The sequence below is a fragment of the Denticeps clupeoides genome, chromosome 3 (assembly GCF_900700375.1).
Source record: "Denticeps clupeoides chromosome 3, fDenClu1.1, whole genome shotgun sequence".
NCBI classification, from domain to species: domain Eukaryota; kingdom Metazoa; phylum Chordata; class Actinopteri; order Clupeiformes; family Denticipitidae; genus Denticeps; species Denticeps clupeoides.
The window spans coordinates 21,678,763-21,694,187 of record NC_041709.1 but is presented as its reverse complement, the minus strand read 5'-3'; the positions used below and the strand labels follow the sequence as shown (position 1 = coordinate 21,694,187).

At 39.5% G+C, this 15,425-nt stretch overlaps 3 protein-coding genes across 7 annotated transcripts in view; 2 read left to right on the top strand and 1 right to left on the bottom strand.

The window, feature by feature from the left end:
- The window catches only part of LOC114785241 (thrombospondin-4-B-like), a 41,876-nt gene that overhangs the window by 11,637 nt on the left and 14,814 nt on the right, over nucleotides 1–15,425 (top strand). The window contains exons 19-24 of the mRNA XM_028971188.1: nucleotides 30–307; nucleotides 448–591; nucleotides 813–999; nucleotides 1,662–1,807; nucleotides 2,140–2,232; nucleotides 3,069–3,274. Of these exons, the coding sequence (XP_028827021.1) occupies nucleotides 30–307; nucleotides 448–591; nucleotides 813–999; nucleotides 1,662–1,807; nucleotides 2,140–2,232; nucleotides 3,069–3,274 (1,054 nt within the window). The remainder of the gene's footprint in view (nucleotides 1–29; nucleotides 308–447; nucleotides 592–812; nucleotides 1,000–1,661; nucleotides 1,808–2,139; nucleotides 2,233–3,068; nucleotides 3,275–15,425) is intronic.
- Nucleotides 3,347–6,078, top strand: LOC114785243 (uncharacterized). Of its 2 annotated transcripts, XM_028971195.1 has the most exons (4): nucleotides 3,347–3,809; nucleotides 4,136–4,327; nucleotides 4,525–4,581; nucleotides 4,844–6,078. In XM_028971195.1, exons 1-4 carry the CDS (start codon nucleotides 3,752–3,754, stop codon nucleotides 5,749–5,751), a joined length of 1,215 nt encoding a protein of 404 aa, XP_028827028.1. In that variant the 5' UTR covers nucleotides 3,347–3,751; the 3' UTR covers nucleotides 5,752–6,078. The 2 variants fall into 2 exon arrangements, with proteins under 2 accessions (XP_028827028.1, XP_028827029.1); XM_028971196.1 differs by lacking the exon at nucleotides 4,136–4,327.
- Nucleotides 7,066–11,178, bottom strand: LOC114785242 (sialoadhesin-like). Of its 4 annotated transcripts, none has more exons than XM_028971190.1 (10): nucleotides 11,077–11,178; nucleotides 10,449–10,504; nucleotides 9,828–10,091; nucleotides 8,965–9,219; nucleotides 8,589–8,858; nucleotides 7,914–8,174; nucleotides 7,742–7,838; nucleotides 7,582–7,624; nucleotides 7,352–7,432; nucleotides 7,066–7,253 (listed from the first exon to the last, which is right to left on the bottom strand). In XM_028971190.1, coding segments are annotated over exons 1-10 (1,422 nt in total). In that variant the 5' UTR covers nucleotides 11,079–11,178; the 3' UTR covers nucleotides 7,066–7,160. The 4 variants fall into 4 exon arrangements, with proteins under 4 accessions (XP_028827023.1, XP_028827027.1, XP_028827024.1 ...); XM_028971194.1 differs by having other exon boundaries at nucleotides 8,019–8,174; XM_028971191.1 differs by having other exon boundaries at nucleotides 8,965–9,213.

Sequence of the window (15,425 nt, the reverse complement as noted above, 5' to 3'; positions counted from 1 at the left end):
GAGCTCTATCTCATCTATGACTCCTACAGGTGGAAAAATCTACCCTCACTTCGCAGAGTGCTTCTCTCATGGCTCAGAATATTCAGCTACAGGGACAGCAATGCAGTTTAGAGGGTGAAAGGGAGAGTGCAGTTCGAGATCGTGAAGACCTGCGTAAAGTCAATGAACTTTTGCTGCGGGACCACGAGCGACTGACCGCTCTGCATGAGAGACAGGCAGCAGAATATGAATCCCTGATCAGCAAGCATAGAGGTCTGAAGAACTCACACCGCCGTCTGGAGTTGGAGCATCATGCACTGGAGGACAGGTTACAAAACTCTGTGTAACAATATTTTTTCTTTAGCTAACATCTGTTTAAAAACTATTTTTTCCCCCCAAATCCTCTCCATTGGGTTGTTTTGTTAATTATATCTAATCATAAGCTAATTTAGTTGGAAATATCCACAGGCATAACACACTGCTCCAACAGAAGTCTCAGTTAGAAGAGCTGGAGAGAACACTGAAAGTGGAGCAGCAGCAGATGCTCCAGGAGAAGGACAAGCACAGGAGTACAGCTGCAGAGTGCCAGAGACTAAGGGATGAGAAGGACTGGTCAGTGTGGTTAAACTGCCAAAACAATGTGTAAAAAGTAGGATTATTATAGACTTTGGTCAGGATTTAATTTAAATGAAATGGTCTTATGCAGTCAAAACTGTACATTCAATTTGTTTTCATTCCTGAGATGGTGTTTGATTGAAAGGAAGAGAACATTTTAAATGAATTTCCATGAACATATAGATCCTTATAAACCTTTCCATCACTGACTCCCACAGGCTCGATCAGAGCTATCAACAGCTTCTTAAGGAGAATGAGAGTCTGCAGGCAGAGCACAAGAACACCAAGTGCCTCTTGAACACCATGAAGCTGGATCAGATGCGCCTAGAGTCGGAACTCTCTAACTTCAAAGAGCAGTACCAGCAGCTGGACATCACTTCAACCAAACTCACCAACCAGTGTGAGGTATTCCAACAACATGTGTGTTCGGTCATTGTTAGATATAGGTGACAATAGCTTACACTTACGCTATGCTAAGTACCAGCAAACAGTATGTTACACGAGATGCAGCCGAATTTAAAGTGTTTTATTCACAATACATGGACACCTCTGCTTGGAGCGTCGTTTCAGCAGATCTCTTTTCTTGCTGAAAATGCAGCTGATCTACACTTTTATAACATTGAGTTCCACCACTGAATCTTTTAACCACAGTTCTGGACCATTCTGGACCATCTACTTCCATTCCTGCTGAGGAGGCAACTAGTCCCATTTTAAACATATACTCATATAGTGCTTAGAAGGACAGGGGACTCAAGTAAGGAACAGCCATGTCCAAATAGTGAGTTTGTTCTGTCTGGAACTTTACTCACAATGGATTTTTTAGTCCTGGAGAATTAACCACCCATGCAACCCTAAACCCCATGTTTAAGGGGGTAAAAACTGAGTACTGGGCAATAATATGTAAGTGTTGCATGATAATATGAATGTACATGTTGCAAAACAGGGCCACCTAGAGGACAATTACATAAATGCATATAAATATCACAATTAAATAGGTCATTAGTGGTTATGGATTTTTCTCAATCAATCACAGTCAAACCTTTATACATGCAAGTCTTTTTCACCAGTTGTTAACCCAGCTTAAGAGAAACCTGGAAGAGGAGAATCGTCACCTGTTGCAGCAGATCCAAACTCTGATGTTGCAAATTCGGAACCTTCTGGAACACACCATGGAAAGCAAGGATCTCTTTCATGTAGAGCAGCGACAGTACATGTATGTATTGCAGTAGTAGTTTTGACCATGAATCCTTACTTGTCACTTCACCCTGGAAACTCCCAAACCACAGCATTTTATTTTGGTTTAAAATCTTTTTTCACTCATTAGTGCCTTGCGTTCTTCATTCTAAAAAACAACCTTAATATATGTGCTGTTATGATGAAAAGGCCTTAAGCCTTATGAAAAGGCCATAACCCTTATGATGAAAACCTGCCTGCACTAAACTGGTATATTGACATAAGCAGGATCTGACATTTGAACTGTTTATATCTGCAATACATGCTTTCATGATATGAGAGCATGTATTGAATATTTTTTTTCCTTTGTAGAGATAAACTTAATGAGCTGAGGAGGCAAAAGGAAAAACTGGAAGAAAAAATAATGGACCAGTATAAGTTTTATGAGTCCTCGCCAACAAAAAGGTATACCACTTTTTTCTAAACTCAAATGAACAGTAGATTGTATACAATTGTGTACAATTGGTGTAAAATGCCATTATTTTGTGAATTAAAATGAGACTACAGTAAACAATTTCAAAACTTTCCCCACCATTAATGTGACCTATAACACATGCATGTAAAAATCTCTTTATTTGCACATTTTCTATTGGCTTTGGGTCAAAGCTGTGGCTGGACCATTCTGTGAAGCCATTTTATTGTTGTTTGGATGAAATTCAAGGTTCAACCTTTGTCAGATTTTTTCACACACTTTTTGGATATTTTATGTGACCTGCAGCTCCTTACTGTAAGTCTCTTGGCAGCCTCCTTAACCAGTTGTCTTGTCATTTCAGCCATTTTGGAGGGATGTCCAGTTCTTGACAATGTCACTGTTGTCCCATATTCTCTCCACTTTATGATGACTCTCTTGACTTTGTATATCCAGTGCTGTGGAAACATTTTTGAACCCTTTAACAATGAGATAGCTTTCTGCAAACCGTGTTTATTGCTGTCTCAGGCAGTTGAATAAATGTCAGGAAAAAAACACAGTTCATTGGGTTAATTAGAGTCTTTTAAATGGACTACATGTGTTCAAGAAGACAATTCTGTAATTAAATTAAAAATGATCAGTTTTTGCAAATCAGTTTTACAGGTTACATTAGGTCACATAAGATATTTGAACGTACTCCTTGTGGTCTCATTTCTTACATTACAAAATCACCTGGCATTTTAACAGAGGTGTGTACACTTCTTATATTCCTTGGATTAAATTTGAAAGTCTTTTCTGTTCCTTTTCTGAGTAACTTTACACATGTAAACAGGCGTGGTAACTGGATTACTCTGAAAATGAAGAAGCTGATGAAGACTAAGAGTCGAGAACAAGAAAAAGAGAGGGGTCGCTCACACGTGGAAACACACTGTGAGGGGTCAAGGGGCCATGATAATAGCTCCTGTGGTGGCTCCCAGGACTCTGCAGAGTCAGCGTCTAACTCAATGGATGACAGTCTGTCCCCAAAGAGGAGCAGCAGTGAGTACAAATGCATCCTTCTAAAAAGACAAAAAGAGCCTTCACATTCCATTGGTGGTCACTAAGTAGGCTGAATGTAATGCAAAAACACGTTTTAAACGTATCCCCAACTGTCATGTTGTAAACCAGGATAAATTTGCAGCTCTGAAAAAAAATGTTTTAAGAGACCCCAACATCCATTTTGAATAATGATAACTGGTCAAAATATAATACTTCAGACCTAATTAAATATGTTTATACACATTATTAAATGACATAATAATACAGCTCTTAGGGTTCATTTGGTGGTATTTGGTTTAACTGATGTCTAACTTTGTCATGTTTGATTGTATGTGACTCGTAAGTAACACAGCCCAGCACCTCTCATCCTTTCTGTGTGGTGACTATTTATTCTCCACCATATTGCCTTTGGTTTGTCTTCCGACCCTGCATCCCCCAAACACTGTTAAAGTTGCTGCTCTGAAAAAGATTCCTGTAATGCTGAACAGGCAGAAGGAGAGAGGCAAACTCAGGACGCTCTTCCATCGTTCTTTATGTAAGACACAGAATTTTCTCCTGGCATCAGATGGGCTGGGCCGCTTTGATGTTTTGCATTCTGAACAGACTAATGCTATAAAGAAAATCGGTTTCTACCCTGCTACACGTGGCTTTGCAATATTTCAGCATATTAACTTAGTCGTTAAACAATGACTCTTCCCAAGCATCCTTGAATTATTTTAAGTCGATGCTTTGTCCTCATGTTTTGTCAATGCATGTTTATGCATGTAATTTTTTTTTGAGTCAAACCAAATCATTTAAAAATAATTCCTGACTCTGGGTGAGCAACAGTTCCTTTGTCAATCTCATTATCTTCTGCATCAGCTATGAATGACCTACTGCATGAGCGGGATTTATCTGGGAGGGACTGTGCTGATCCCTCAGATCAGCCAATGAGAGCTAAGGAAGGGGATGAGGAGCATTCATCACTGAAACACCCCTCCAGCCAGTTCATCAGCCATACATTTCCATCCCACATGTTCACTTCCTCAGTCAGAATCAGACCATGGGGCGAAGGTAATAGAAATTTTCACTGGATCACACTTCATGCTTCCTTTTAACTACACTTGATTTGTTCAATATTTAATTTTACCACTTCAATCTACTTATTCGGAAAGTAGATGAATATCAGGAGCTCAGGATTTTTTAGCTAGCGAGAATACTGAGTTAAAAAAAAAAGTAAAAGGTTTATTTGCCAATGTTCTTTTCCTCAGGGAAAGACTGCCATAAAGATGGTGTAGACTCAATCCAAGGTCATACAGATGGACAAAGTGAGTGTGGCTTCTCTGTATTTAAAAAATCCACAGCACAAAAACAACCAGTCTGTCAGTCAGATTATAACTAAACAACTTGATGATGTTAGTATTAGAATGATATATTTAGTATTTAATACCAACATAGATGGGGAGACTAAAGATCATGGCAAGATATTCATAGTGTGAAAGCGTACAATATGAAATCTGCTGCATTGTGACTGCTGTTGTTAAACTGGGATAAACTGTATGACATCAGTGGTGTTGAACTTTACCCAAGGTGAGAGTAGTGGTGCATTCAGCCTGGAGAATGAGGCTTGGTCCAGTGGCAGTAGCCCCACCCAGGAGCCGCCCAGGAGCCGCTGCAGTGAATCCGCTGCTCCGCCCAAACCTCCCAGGGATGCTTTAGCACTAGCATCCTATTCCTCAGGCCGTGGCATCTGGAGGTCCAGCAGTGGTAGGGCCACTGGTTCAAAGGGAGTTCAGAGCCAGAACCTGCGCAGGACGGAGAGTGCAAGGGTCACAAGAGTCACCAAAGGCAGCTGCTCCCACTCCACGTCTCGACCCGGAGACAAGTCGTCTTCTGCATCTAGTTGCTTGGATTGCTTCTCCACCCCACTACGGAGAGGGGGACATGGCAGCCGAGGAGGCAACGGACCATGTTCCACCCTGCCCCGTTCCAGCAGTGTCATATCCACCTCTGAGGGCTCTAGCCGCCGTGCCAGCTTCCACAGTATGATATCCAGGTCGGCCACGGCATCGCCCAGGAAAAACAACATTGATGAGAGCAGAGACAAGGAGTCTGATCAGATCCCATCACCATCAGCACACCAGTCTGCAAGTGAGTTGGAGGCACCAGGCCTCACAGAACGCCCTGATGGAGCAGACGTCAGGTGTCCAGAGCCTCCCTTTCGCCCGCTTTTCACCATCGACTCCGTGTTCTCCAACACCATTTTTGGTGAGCCGAGCCTGAAAAGCCAAGTTCAGACTTCCTTCAGCCTCGACTCATCTCATGATCACAAAATAAGTGGAGTCCAAGTCAAGAAGCAAGCAGAGCCTGTCAGCCTCGATAAGCAGGAGAATCAAAAATCAGGAGAGCAGGATTTTTCTGTTAATGAGAGTGTGACATCTGTCTATCACAGCCTCAGCGACCTCTCATCTACCAAGGCTGAAAATGAGATGAATTAAAAACAGCTTTATTTAAAACTTGTTTTTTCTTTTTACAAGTACTGCCTGCCATACATACATACATATCCAACATATTTAATATCTGAAAAATTCATCTGCTTTCATTAATAATTACAGAAATTAATTCTGTATAATACTCATTTACATAGTTAATATTATGCTATTTAGATTTAAATTTTGCCTGCATAATGCATGAGTGATTAGTGACATTTGTGACCCTTTGTAATGAACTGAGAATTTGTGCCCTAAATCATCCTTCTCCCTTGCACCAGGTTGTTTTTTTTCATAACTATTTTTGTGTCTCAAAATAAAAAAGTCACTCCCAAATACAGAATTTTATTGAATCCTGCACACACTGCTAATATAATTTGGAATATCACCATTTGCATATGTAGGGTGATTAAAACATCCATGCTGAAACAGGTAAATGTATTTCAGATATCTAAACATAACCAGCATTGCATAAATACATAAACTGCTATGGCTCTCTTCCTGTAGGTCTTTGGCAGTTAAAATTAGTTTTTTTTTTGTTCCTTTCTAGCATTTCAAAAAACTGTTTTTTTAGAAAGTTACTCAAACGTTGAGAAACGTGTTAGCTTTCATTTTAGAGGTTTTTCCTACTCACTCTTTGTAATAACACATTATTCTGGATGTTCAGAAACAAACTTGCTTTGTGATTGTTTTTTCACACCCAGGGAACTTGAAGGATGTTAGAAAAAAGGAAGAGGCCATAGGGATGAATGACTGCTCTCACACACACTTCCTCATTCTGCCTAATTGAAAACCCCTCCTGTCAATGTGCAACACGGTCAGATGTAGCGCATATCTATTTCCTTTCTTCTGCCTTGGTTTCCTCTGTTACAGATATCTCGGGACCACATCCGCCTGCCCAAATATTTATAATAAAAAAACAGAATGCTGCATCACTATTTCATATAGCTCGTCTCAACAAGTGGCTGTATGGAGGTGCGGTTTCCATTCTCGGAAATATATGTTTCCACATACATTGCAGTGCTGCTGCTGTCATGTGTGTGTCGCCATGGTAGATGTTCATGTTCCCAGTTCGGTCAAGGCTATTTCTGTGACCATGTCCTGTTTCAGCAAGCTGCTCTGACAAGTAAAATTGGTCCTTGAGGGGCCAGCTGTCACCAGAGTAATCTTCTAGAAGACCAGGAATCCACTGCATTTGTCAGCAATAAGTTGATAAATTAAATGTCTACTTTTTAATAGAATTTGTTTATTGCAACCAAAGCATATCATAGGCAATGCAAAAAAAAATTACTTTAGCACTGAAATATGAGAAACAATGGTCTAGAATAATATCATGTCTGAACTCACATTTAAATAGTATTAATATGCATTAGTAATGAAATGTGGTGTTTGGAGTGTCATTCAATTGAAAACAGATATTAGAGGTAAGAAATTCTCTCCTGAATATTCTCATAGTGTGAGGCCTCAGCAGCTGCCTGAAGTGCTGGGTTACATGGCAGCTTCCTTACATTCTAAAAAACACAAACAAAAAATATTCTGGACACATTTCAAATATTTCAGTATTTGTATTTCAAAGCGAAAATCATCTCAGTTGCATGCACTAACTTACATTCAGAGTCTCATATTCTGAAGATTTGGCCTTGAGGTTTAGGGCAGTGTACGTATCATCATGTGAAATAGGATGAGTATCCTGTTAAAAGAGGAAATAAATTAAATGTTTGTCCTGCAACACCAGCATGTGGATATTTACTGGCCTAATAATGTCAGGCATTGTAGTCCAATGCTATTATTTTCAATAATAGATGAGACTGAGAAGCCATGGACGTTTCTGTGTGTGACCTGTGATTTTGGGCTGGTGTTTCCAACAGGATCTGACTTTTTCCTGGGATAGAAACAGAGAGACATCTGCAGTTGCAACCAGCATTTCTCATCTGACCAAAATCATCAGACATTAAATAAACATCTGCATTGAATACTGAATAACGCTTTTTATCAAAACCTCTTCACATGATGAGTGAGGGCTATGACACCTCCCACTGTCAGGACGGCAAGCACACTCCCCACCACAACAACAGCCAAGAGAGACTTCTTCTCGCCTGAGAACAAGAAAAAAATAGGATTAACTCATCCCAATAATCATTTTAACGCTGCATTATCAAGTGACAGCGTACCTGCTAATAGGACAACATCAGAATTCTGAGCACCAATTTCATTCTGTGCCTCACAGTAGTATGGCCCATGATCACCAGAGGCCAGTGTGAAATTAATGCTCTTGCCTGTGCCTCGAAACACTGTCCCATCTCCATTCTTTTGATACCACATGTAACTGGACACTGCAGGGTAGGCATCACTGCTGCAGGTCAGAGTCACTGAACTGCCCTCCACTATTTCACCAGAGGGACTGATGGAAATTTCTGGGATCCTGGGCGAATCTTTGAGAAAATGAAACAAGGTGTCATGGAAGGATTAATGAAATTGAATTTCTTACTTCCTGTTGAAATGAATTTAATGACATTTAGACATTTAACATAAGGGTTTATTTATTTATCTATTTCATGAATTTGCACTCTAAAAAGTAAAACTGAAATGAGTGTAAATGTAAGAAACAGGCAATAGATTACGTTTTACATTTTGTTTAAAAGACTTAACAATTATGATTGGATGCATCCATTAATTCAAGGGAGAAATATATCTGGCTGCCATGGAGTGGACTATCAGGTCAGTACTTTAATAATAAGGTGATCTGTTTATACCCAGGAAATTCTTTAGGACTGTTATTTATAATGGAGCACATCAGCGTTTACTATATTAATCAGACATATAGAGTAATAATTATAAATACTCACATTTTACAGTGATTAGTACATCCATTGAACTTCTATGTATTAATGTCCTCTCAGCTACACACCGATACAATCCACTGTGCTCTGGTCTGGCATTAGTTATTATGTATTTATATCCTGATCCTATCAGTAAGTATTCAACTCCATTCTTCTTATACCAGGTGTAGTTGTACACTGCTGTACTCACATCACTACTGCAGGTCAAAATCGTGGATCTACCCTCCACTATTTCAGCAGAGGGACTAACTGAGACTGATAAATCCAAAGGGTTGTCTGTTTGAAGCAATGTACAATGTACAGGATTAGTGTTGCTCATATGCATGGAATCAGTACTATTATAAAACTACATAATTTGTCTTTGATGATAACCCAAACCCACATTTGACAACAATGGGCACATCAGAAGACAGTCGATTCTCGTGTCCTTTCACAGCACAAGAATAATTGCCTGTATCCTGACTGGTGACTTGGCTGAGGTGCAGCTTGTTGCCTGTAGTATAAGTTGCAAGCTGCCTGTCTCTGTACCAGAAGTAGATGGGGCTGTTTCTCAGTGTGCAGGTGGAGAAGCAAGTCAGAGTCACATTCTGTCCCTCTGTTACAGTACTGTCCATTGTTTTCAACTGCAGATCTGAATCTCAAAATGTAGGTATGATTACTGACAGAGTCAAAGCTCCATACACAAGTAAAAAATGTCTGGGATTGTAATGGTGAAATATTGTACAATACTGACAATAAAGTGTAAACAGTGCAATAAAGTGTAAACAGTGAAATACTGTTTATAATATACAGGGTTATTAAAAACATTTTTTTTACTGTGAACTACCGTAGTAATAGTATCAGCATACTTTGCACCTGCGATGAGTGCTAGACTAAGAGGGAAACTAAATGTTTTGGGAAATTGGCGGGATATAAATCTCTCGTCCCAACTGGAATGATTGTCATGCTCAAATTCTTCTCATTGCATGAAAGTTCACCACATAAGGGCAGTACAAAGTCATAAAATACTTAGCTAAACTTGTACAGTAACTGCAGAAGATTACAGTTACATTCTGTATTTATAACAGTTATTAACTAAAAATGAATGGCATGTACACTAATCACTAACACTAGGGTTCTGAATACCACATCTGCCAGTTTTAAATACAGTACATCATTAAGCAATTACACTTCTGACCGTAGATTTTACTGTGAACTTACACTAATATTTTTTTTACAGTGTATAATTGTCTGTGTCATAATTACCTGTGACGGATAGGGCAACTTCTTGTTTTAGAAAGCGATATGACCCTGAGTCGTTCTCTCTTAGATTGTTCATCATCAGACTGCAGTCACATTTCATCACACGGCCAATGTAATGTGGATTCTCGATGATGGGCACGTTTTCTTTAGACTTATACCAACTACAAACGTTTGGCATTAAGAATGTGTAGATGTCATTTGCACAGGGGAGTGTCACTGATGTCCCTTGAAGGGCACAAATATGAGTCACAAAGCTACACACCAGTCCTGGAATAAACCACAACAGTTTTTTAACCCTTGCACACTTCAGTTAATAATATTCCAGATGTTTTGCCATCAAGTGTATAGTTACTCAAAGAAATAAAAACATAATTTCATTAGCTTTCTAATGGAAATAATAAGACATTTTTCTCCTAGAAATAATATGACATTAGTCAGATCTGGTGTCCTATTCAATTCAAGAGGAGAAGAGTGGCCATTATAAAGTCTGTTTTACCTCCATGCTCATCTTTGATTGGAAGGCCTGCTGTTCAATTTGATGTTTATTACTTTTATTAATACTTACATAATTCTACTCTATGACCTGAGAAGTGGTTAATAAATCTAGACAATTTCCCTACTTACCTTGTAAATATAGAAAAATTGTCACCACTTTAAAAACCATTTCTGCATCCCATAACCTGTAAAAGATGAATTATTGGTTAGTTTATTCTTATAAAAAAATATAAAATATATTTAAGACAGCATGCCATGTATGTATGCCAAATTTTATTTTTTTTATGTCATTCTGTTTGCATGACTTCAGTAACAACATGTTTGAAATGGATTAATTTGTCAAAGAAAAGTGAAGAAATTCTACTTCAATTGTGAAATGTTGCAAGGAGGTCTTGCAAAATCTTGTGTTGCATTACCTGTGCACTATTTTCTGTATTTTTGTCAAAAATGTAATATATATTTGATGCCAGGTGTTTTGAAACGTTTCTCGCTAACAAACCTTTAGTCTGCTTTAAATAATTAAAATGAATACGACTTAAATGTTTTTAACTAAACAACTTCCCACAATGCCAATAACACCTGATTTTTATTGACTTATAGCTCTGTTGATGATTTGTGTCCAAATGGAGACAAAATAATAATAAATCTATTAAAAAGTAAAGCATTTCTAGAAATCACTGCATCAACAAACATCAGTACCAAAATTTTAAACATTTACAATGTTATTTTTTTTCAAAGGCAAAAGGACAGTACTCACATTGCGCACGCAATAAAATTCGTTGCTCCCTAAAATCTAAGCTGAAGTTCCAGTCTAATGACAGTAGAGAAGTGACAGTGATAAAAAACGAGTCAATGCAACATACACAAAGAGGAACTATTAATGGAGGAACTTCAGTGTAAGGACATACTCTTTCAGATTTCTTGCAGTGACTAAGAAGGATCGGTAGGGGGCAGCGCTTACTTTTGTAGAATAAACTTTAAGTCATAAAACAGTAGGCCAATCTAGACAGAGTTGTAATTTTTGAGCCTGACCTTAATGCAACGAAATTACTGCTGACCGTCTGGTCTCAGAATAGCCTGCATTTATGTTCTTGATGAAGAACTGGAGTGTTTTTTCATTTTCAGTCCTATGTTCACACTGTTCAACCAACCACTGTACTAATAACCAGGGAACAATATTTAGTTCATTTCTACATGTTAACAATAATTACATTAATACTGTTCAATAATAACAATGTTTGCTTATGCCTTGTTCAGTTCTGCTGAGGCTCAAACGGTTGAAACGTCTCTCAGCATGTCATGACTGCGTGTCTGACAAATTACAATCCTTGTTTTTTCTGTAGGTGCAGATTACATTCTGTTTTCACGAATGCCAGATGATCTAAATGATTGCTTGCATTAATATTTCTTATTAATTAATTGATGTACTTTGCTTTCACTATAGACTTGTACGAGTGCTCATGTGCTCAGAATCAATTGCCCACTCCGCGCCTGCTGAAAGTTTACAGCTGTTAGTTTACCATGAAATGGCAGGAGGTAAAAACTGTTTTACACACCAAAGCTGCAGGTATTGTTCTGCATAATAATGAAGATTAGCTGTTGCTATGCTTGTAGAAGAAGCAGTAGTTGTGTGTGTGCTGCTTTGGGCAAAAAGTTATATAAGACCATCCACAAATGGGTACAAGGTGTATTAGGCCCTGTACGGGTGTGAAAATGTGCATTCTGTCAGCCGAGGGGGGGTGTGGGGACCCAGTGTGACACAGCAGGCCATTTCCCCATCAAACAGCTGGAGCAGCTGAGAATCTCATTAAACTGAAACAAATGGGCCCTGCGCAGTCTGGGCAGCCACCTGAAAACACACATATAGCCACAGCAAGATTAGAGGCCATTCTAGAACCTTTTCTTTCATTCATGTTTAGATTGCGTTCAAATACAGTTTAATGAATTAATCTAAACCAACTTGCCACTCCTGGTTGGTAGATCTTAACTTGTGTAGTGTTTGTACATGTTCCACTGAGTCAAGGTGGATGGTGTACAGTGTGAAATCTGTAAATTGAAAATGTGTTATGTTGGATGTTCTTCACGGAAAAAGAGCCAAAGTCAAGTAATCTCAAATTGTAGTCATTTGTGTCGTGCCATGCATCATTTATGTCATGTCACGCCTCTTCTCACCTCCCTCCACTGGCTACCGGTAGCTGCTCGCATTGAGTTTAAATCCTTGATGCTCGCCTACAGGGCTGTAAATGGAAGTGCACCCTCCTATATCAATACAATACTAGCCAGCTACACTCCGGCACGCCCTCTCAGATCTGCAAACGAAATGAGACTAAAGTAGATTAGAGTAGATTCCAATCTACTCTATTCTCCTTTGTTGTACCTGGCTGGTACCATTCGACTAGCCGAGACTACTACCACCTTCAAGAAGCAGCTGAAAACCCACTTATTCAAAAAGTATTTCAGACACACTCACACTCACACTCACAAAAAATAAAAATAAAACATTTTGTCTAGCACTTAACAATTCATGTTCTATTCTTTACAAGTTAGGCCTTATCAGGGCTCTTAGTTTTGTAACTCAAAATCTATGAAAACCAAACGAGAATTGCTGGTGTCTTCCTCATATAAGTCACTTTGGATAAAAGCGTCTGCCAAGTAAAGTAACGTAAAGTATTTTTCAATTGGAAAAACCTGAAGTGGATCTCGGAGACCTGAACACCACTCAAGGGATAAGCATAATGTTGGATTTATCCTTTCGTCACTTTCCAGCCACAGAAAGAAAACCAGCAGCATATATTTGGCAGACCAATTTATACCCACCATTGACTTAGATGAGAAGGACCGTCAGTATTGCTTTGACTTCCCAACCACTACAGTGCTGAGAAATGTCCTTCAGTAAAAAATAAAAATTCAGTGATAATAGTGGGTGGCTGACGTGCTACGTGCGTACTGAAGAACTGCATGCACGTGGTATGGGGCGGTCAGTGAGTGGTTATGTATTAAATGTACATGCGGTCTAGCGTCCTGTACTACCTTACCTCACTACTTTACTTGCTTAATACAATATTCACACATTCCCTCAGCCTGAGATGTGTGGAAGCGCAGAGTTAGATTTTCTTTTCACCAGTCAGAGTGACTGTCCAAATGCCGTCTCCCGAGTGCCCTGATTCTGGATGGACATTTAAAACTCAGTTGCTACTCCCTCGGAGAGATGTCAGACACTTGACAGGGAGCCTGTAAATCGGAAAGTGGGGTCACAGTAAGTAGGCAGAGTTGGGAGGATGAAGGTGGGCAGGCTGGTCTCTGTGCAACTCAATGAAACAAGTGAATAGACTTGGACTAACAATAAATGTCCTTTGACTGATTTATGCACAATTTACATGCATTCCCTAGAACAGATGAGGTGATGACCTTTGGTGCCCCAGGTTTAAAACTGTGTCTAAGTCACTCCCCATGTCCCCTATATTATAAGATATATGGGTTTGAGGCTTGAAGTCTCACTTTTCACAATGTGTTTCTCCAGTCCTCTCCTATAAAATGCTTTGCTATTGCTTAATTAAGATCATGTCATCATCAGAAGCCTAAAATGGATATGGCAGGTTTCATGGGTAGTAAGGAAAAGATGTCATGGAGCATTCCAGGAACAGGGCTGAGAACCACTAGCATGGATTCCGATGTTAGTAAAACCCATTACATCTAAAGAGTGTAAAAAGAAGCAGTTGATTTAAAGTTTTGTCTTTTACAAATGCACACACACTAGACTCACTTTATAGACCGCAGCAATTGTTTATCAATGGCACAGAACCCTCAACAGACCACTGCAGACAGAGCGTCTGGAAGTCTGCTCAATTTCCTGTTTCTGCCTGAATCTCTGTGAAAGTCATTATCTCTGTGCCCACGACACTCACACACTCATGTGTGTCCACGCACACATCAGACCATACCCTTCTGCGTAGCCAGGACGGAAGGACAGTGTCCAGTTTCAGAGCTGAGCGAAAAAATGATCTAAGCCTCTGACCTTTCTCCACATTCTACACACACACACAGACACACACACTAACTTATATAGTCAATTTTACTCCTCGGTTTTCTGTTCTGTGCCTTCTTGTGGCCAACATACTTGATTTCAGTGACATCAGTTGAGCCGTGAGCAGAGATCCTGCTCCTGAACAGAAACGGCTGGTGGAACCAGTGCAGGGCCGGAGCTCCGGATCATCAATCATTCAAAGTGAAATGGAAAAAAAAAATGTACACAAAACAAAGTACAGAGAAAAGACGGCGGCCGGATTTCCCAGTACTGTTCCTGACATCTGGGACAAACTCAGAGTCATCGTACAAGAACGCTTCAGCACGCAAACACATGTGCATTTGTCAATTTGTTGTGACTTCAGGAATGACATGTCACCGTGAAATATGAGATTTTAAACAGATCCCTCATGTGTCCACGCAGCCTAAAAAATTCTGAATAATTATGGCCTTGAATATCTGGGTGTGAGACTCTTTTCACGGCAATTTGCTAAGAGAGAAAGAAAAGAGAAGAGCAGCAGAACAAAGGGAACGTGTGTAAGAAGAAGTGCTTAAGCTATCTGGTAATGTGGACCACGTGAGCGCGTGTGTCTGTCTGTATGGGGGAGACTATTAAGTAGCCGGGTAATTGCTGCCATCTGTATCCTCAGTAACTGCACTGTTCTGAAAGGAATTACTCGATTCCACTCGTCCTCATAAACCACTCTGTACACTCACACAAACATCCACACTCATGTTACTAAGATACAAATCGGATATCTATGGATTATGAGTTCAGCAATTATAGTCTTTTCAAAATGTTTCTTTTTTTTCAGAGAGTAAATGAAAAGTACACAGCAGTACCGGTAGAGAAAGTTTGAAGTAAAAAAGAGATCGTTTTGATCATATTCGTTGGTTTTTACTTCACTTTATGTTTAACGCCTTGTGTATAATTAATCAAATTTCTGTTGGAACACAAGTACAGTATATTACTCGTACTCTCGTTGCAATTGGCATTGATGAGTTTAGTTCTGAAGGACTCTATGTTCTACTCTGGCCACGAACTAATTGAAAAGGGAAATGGCACTGGTGTTTATTCACATT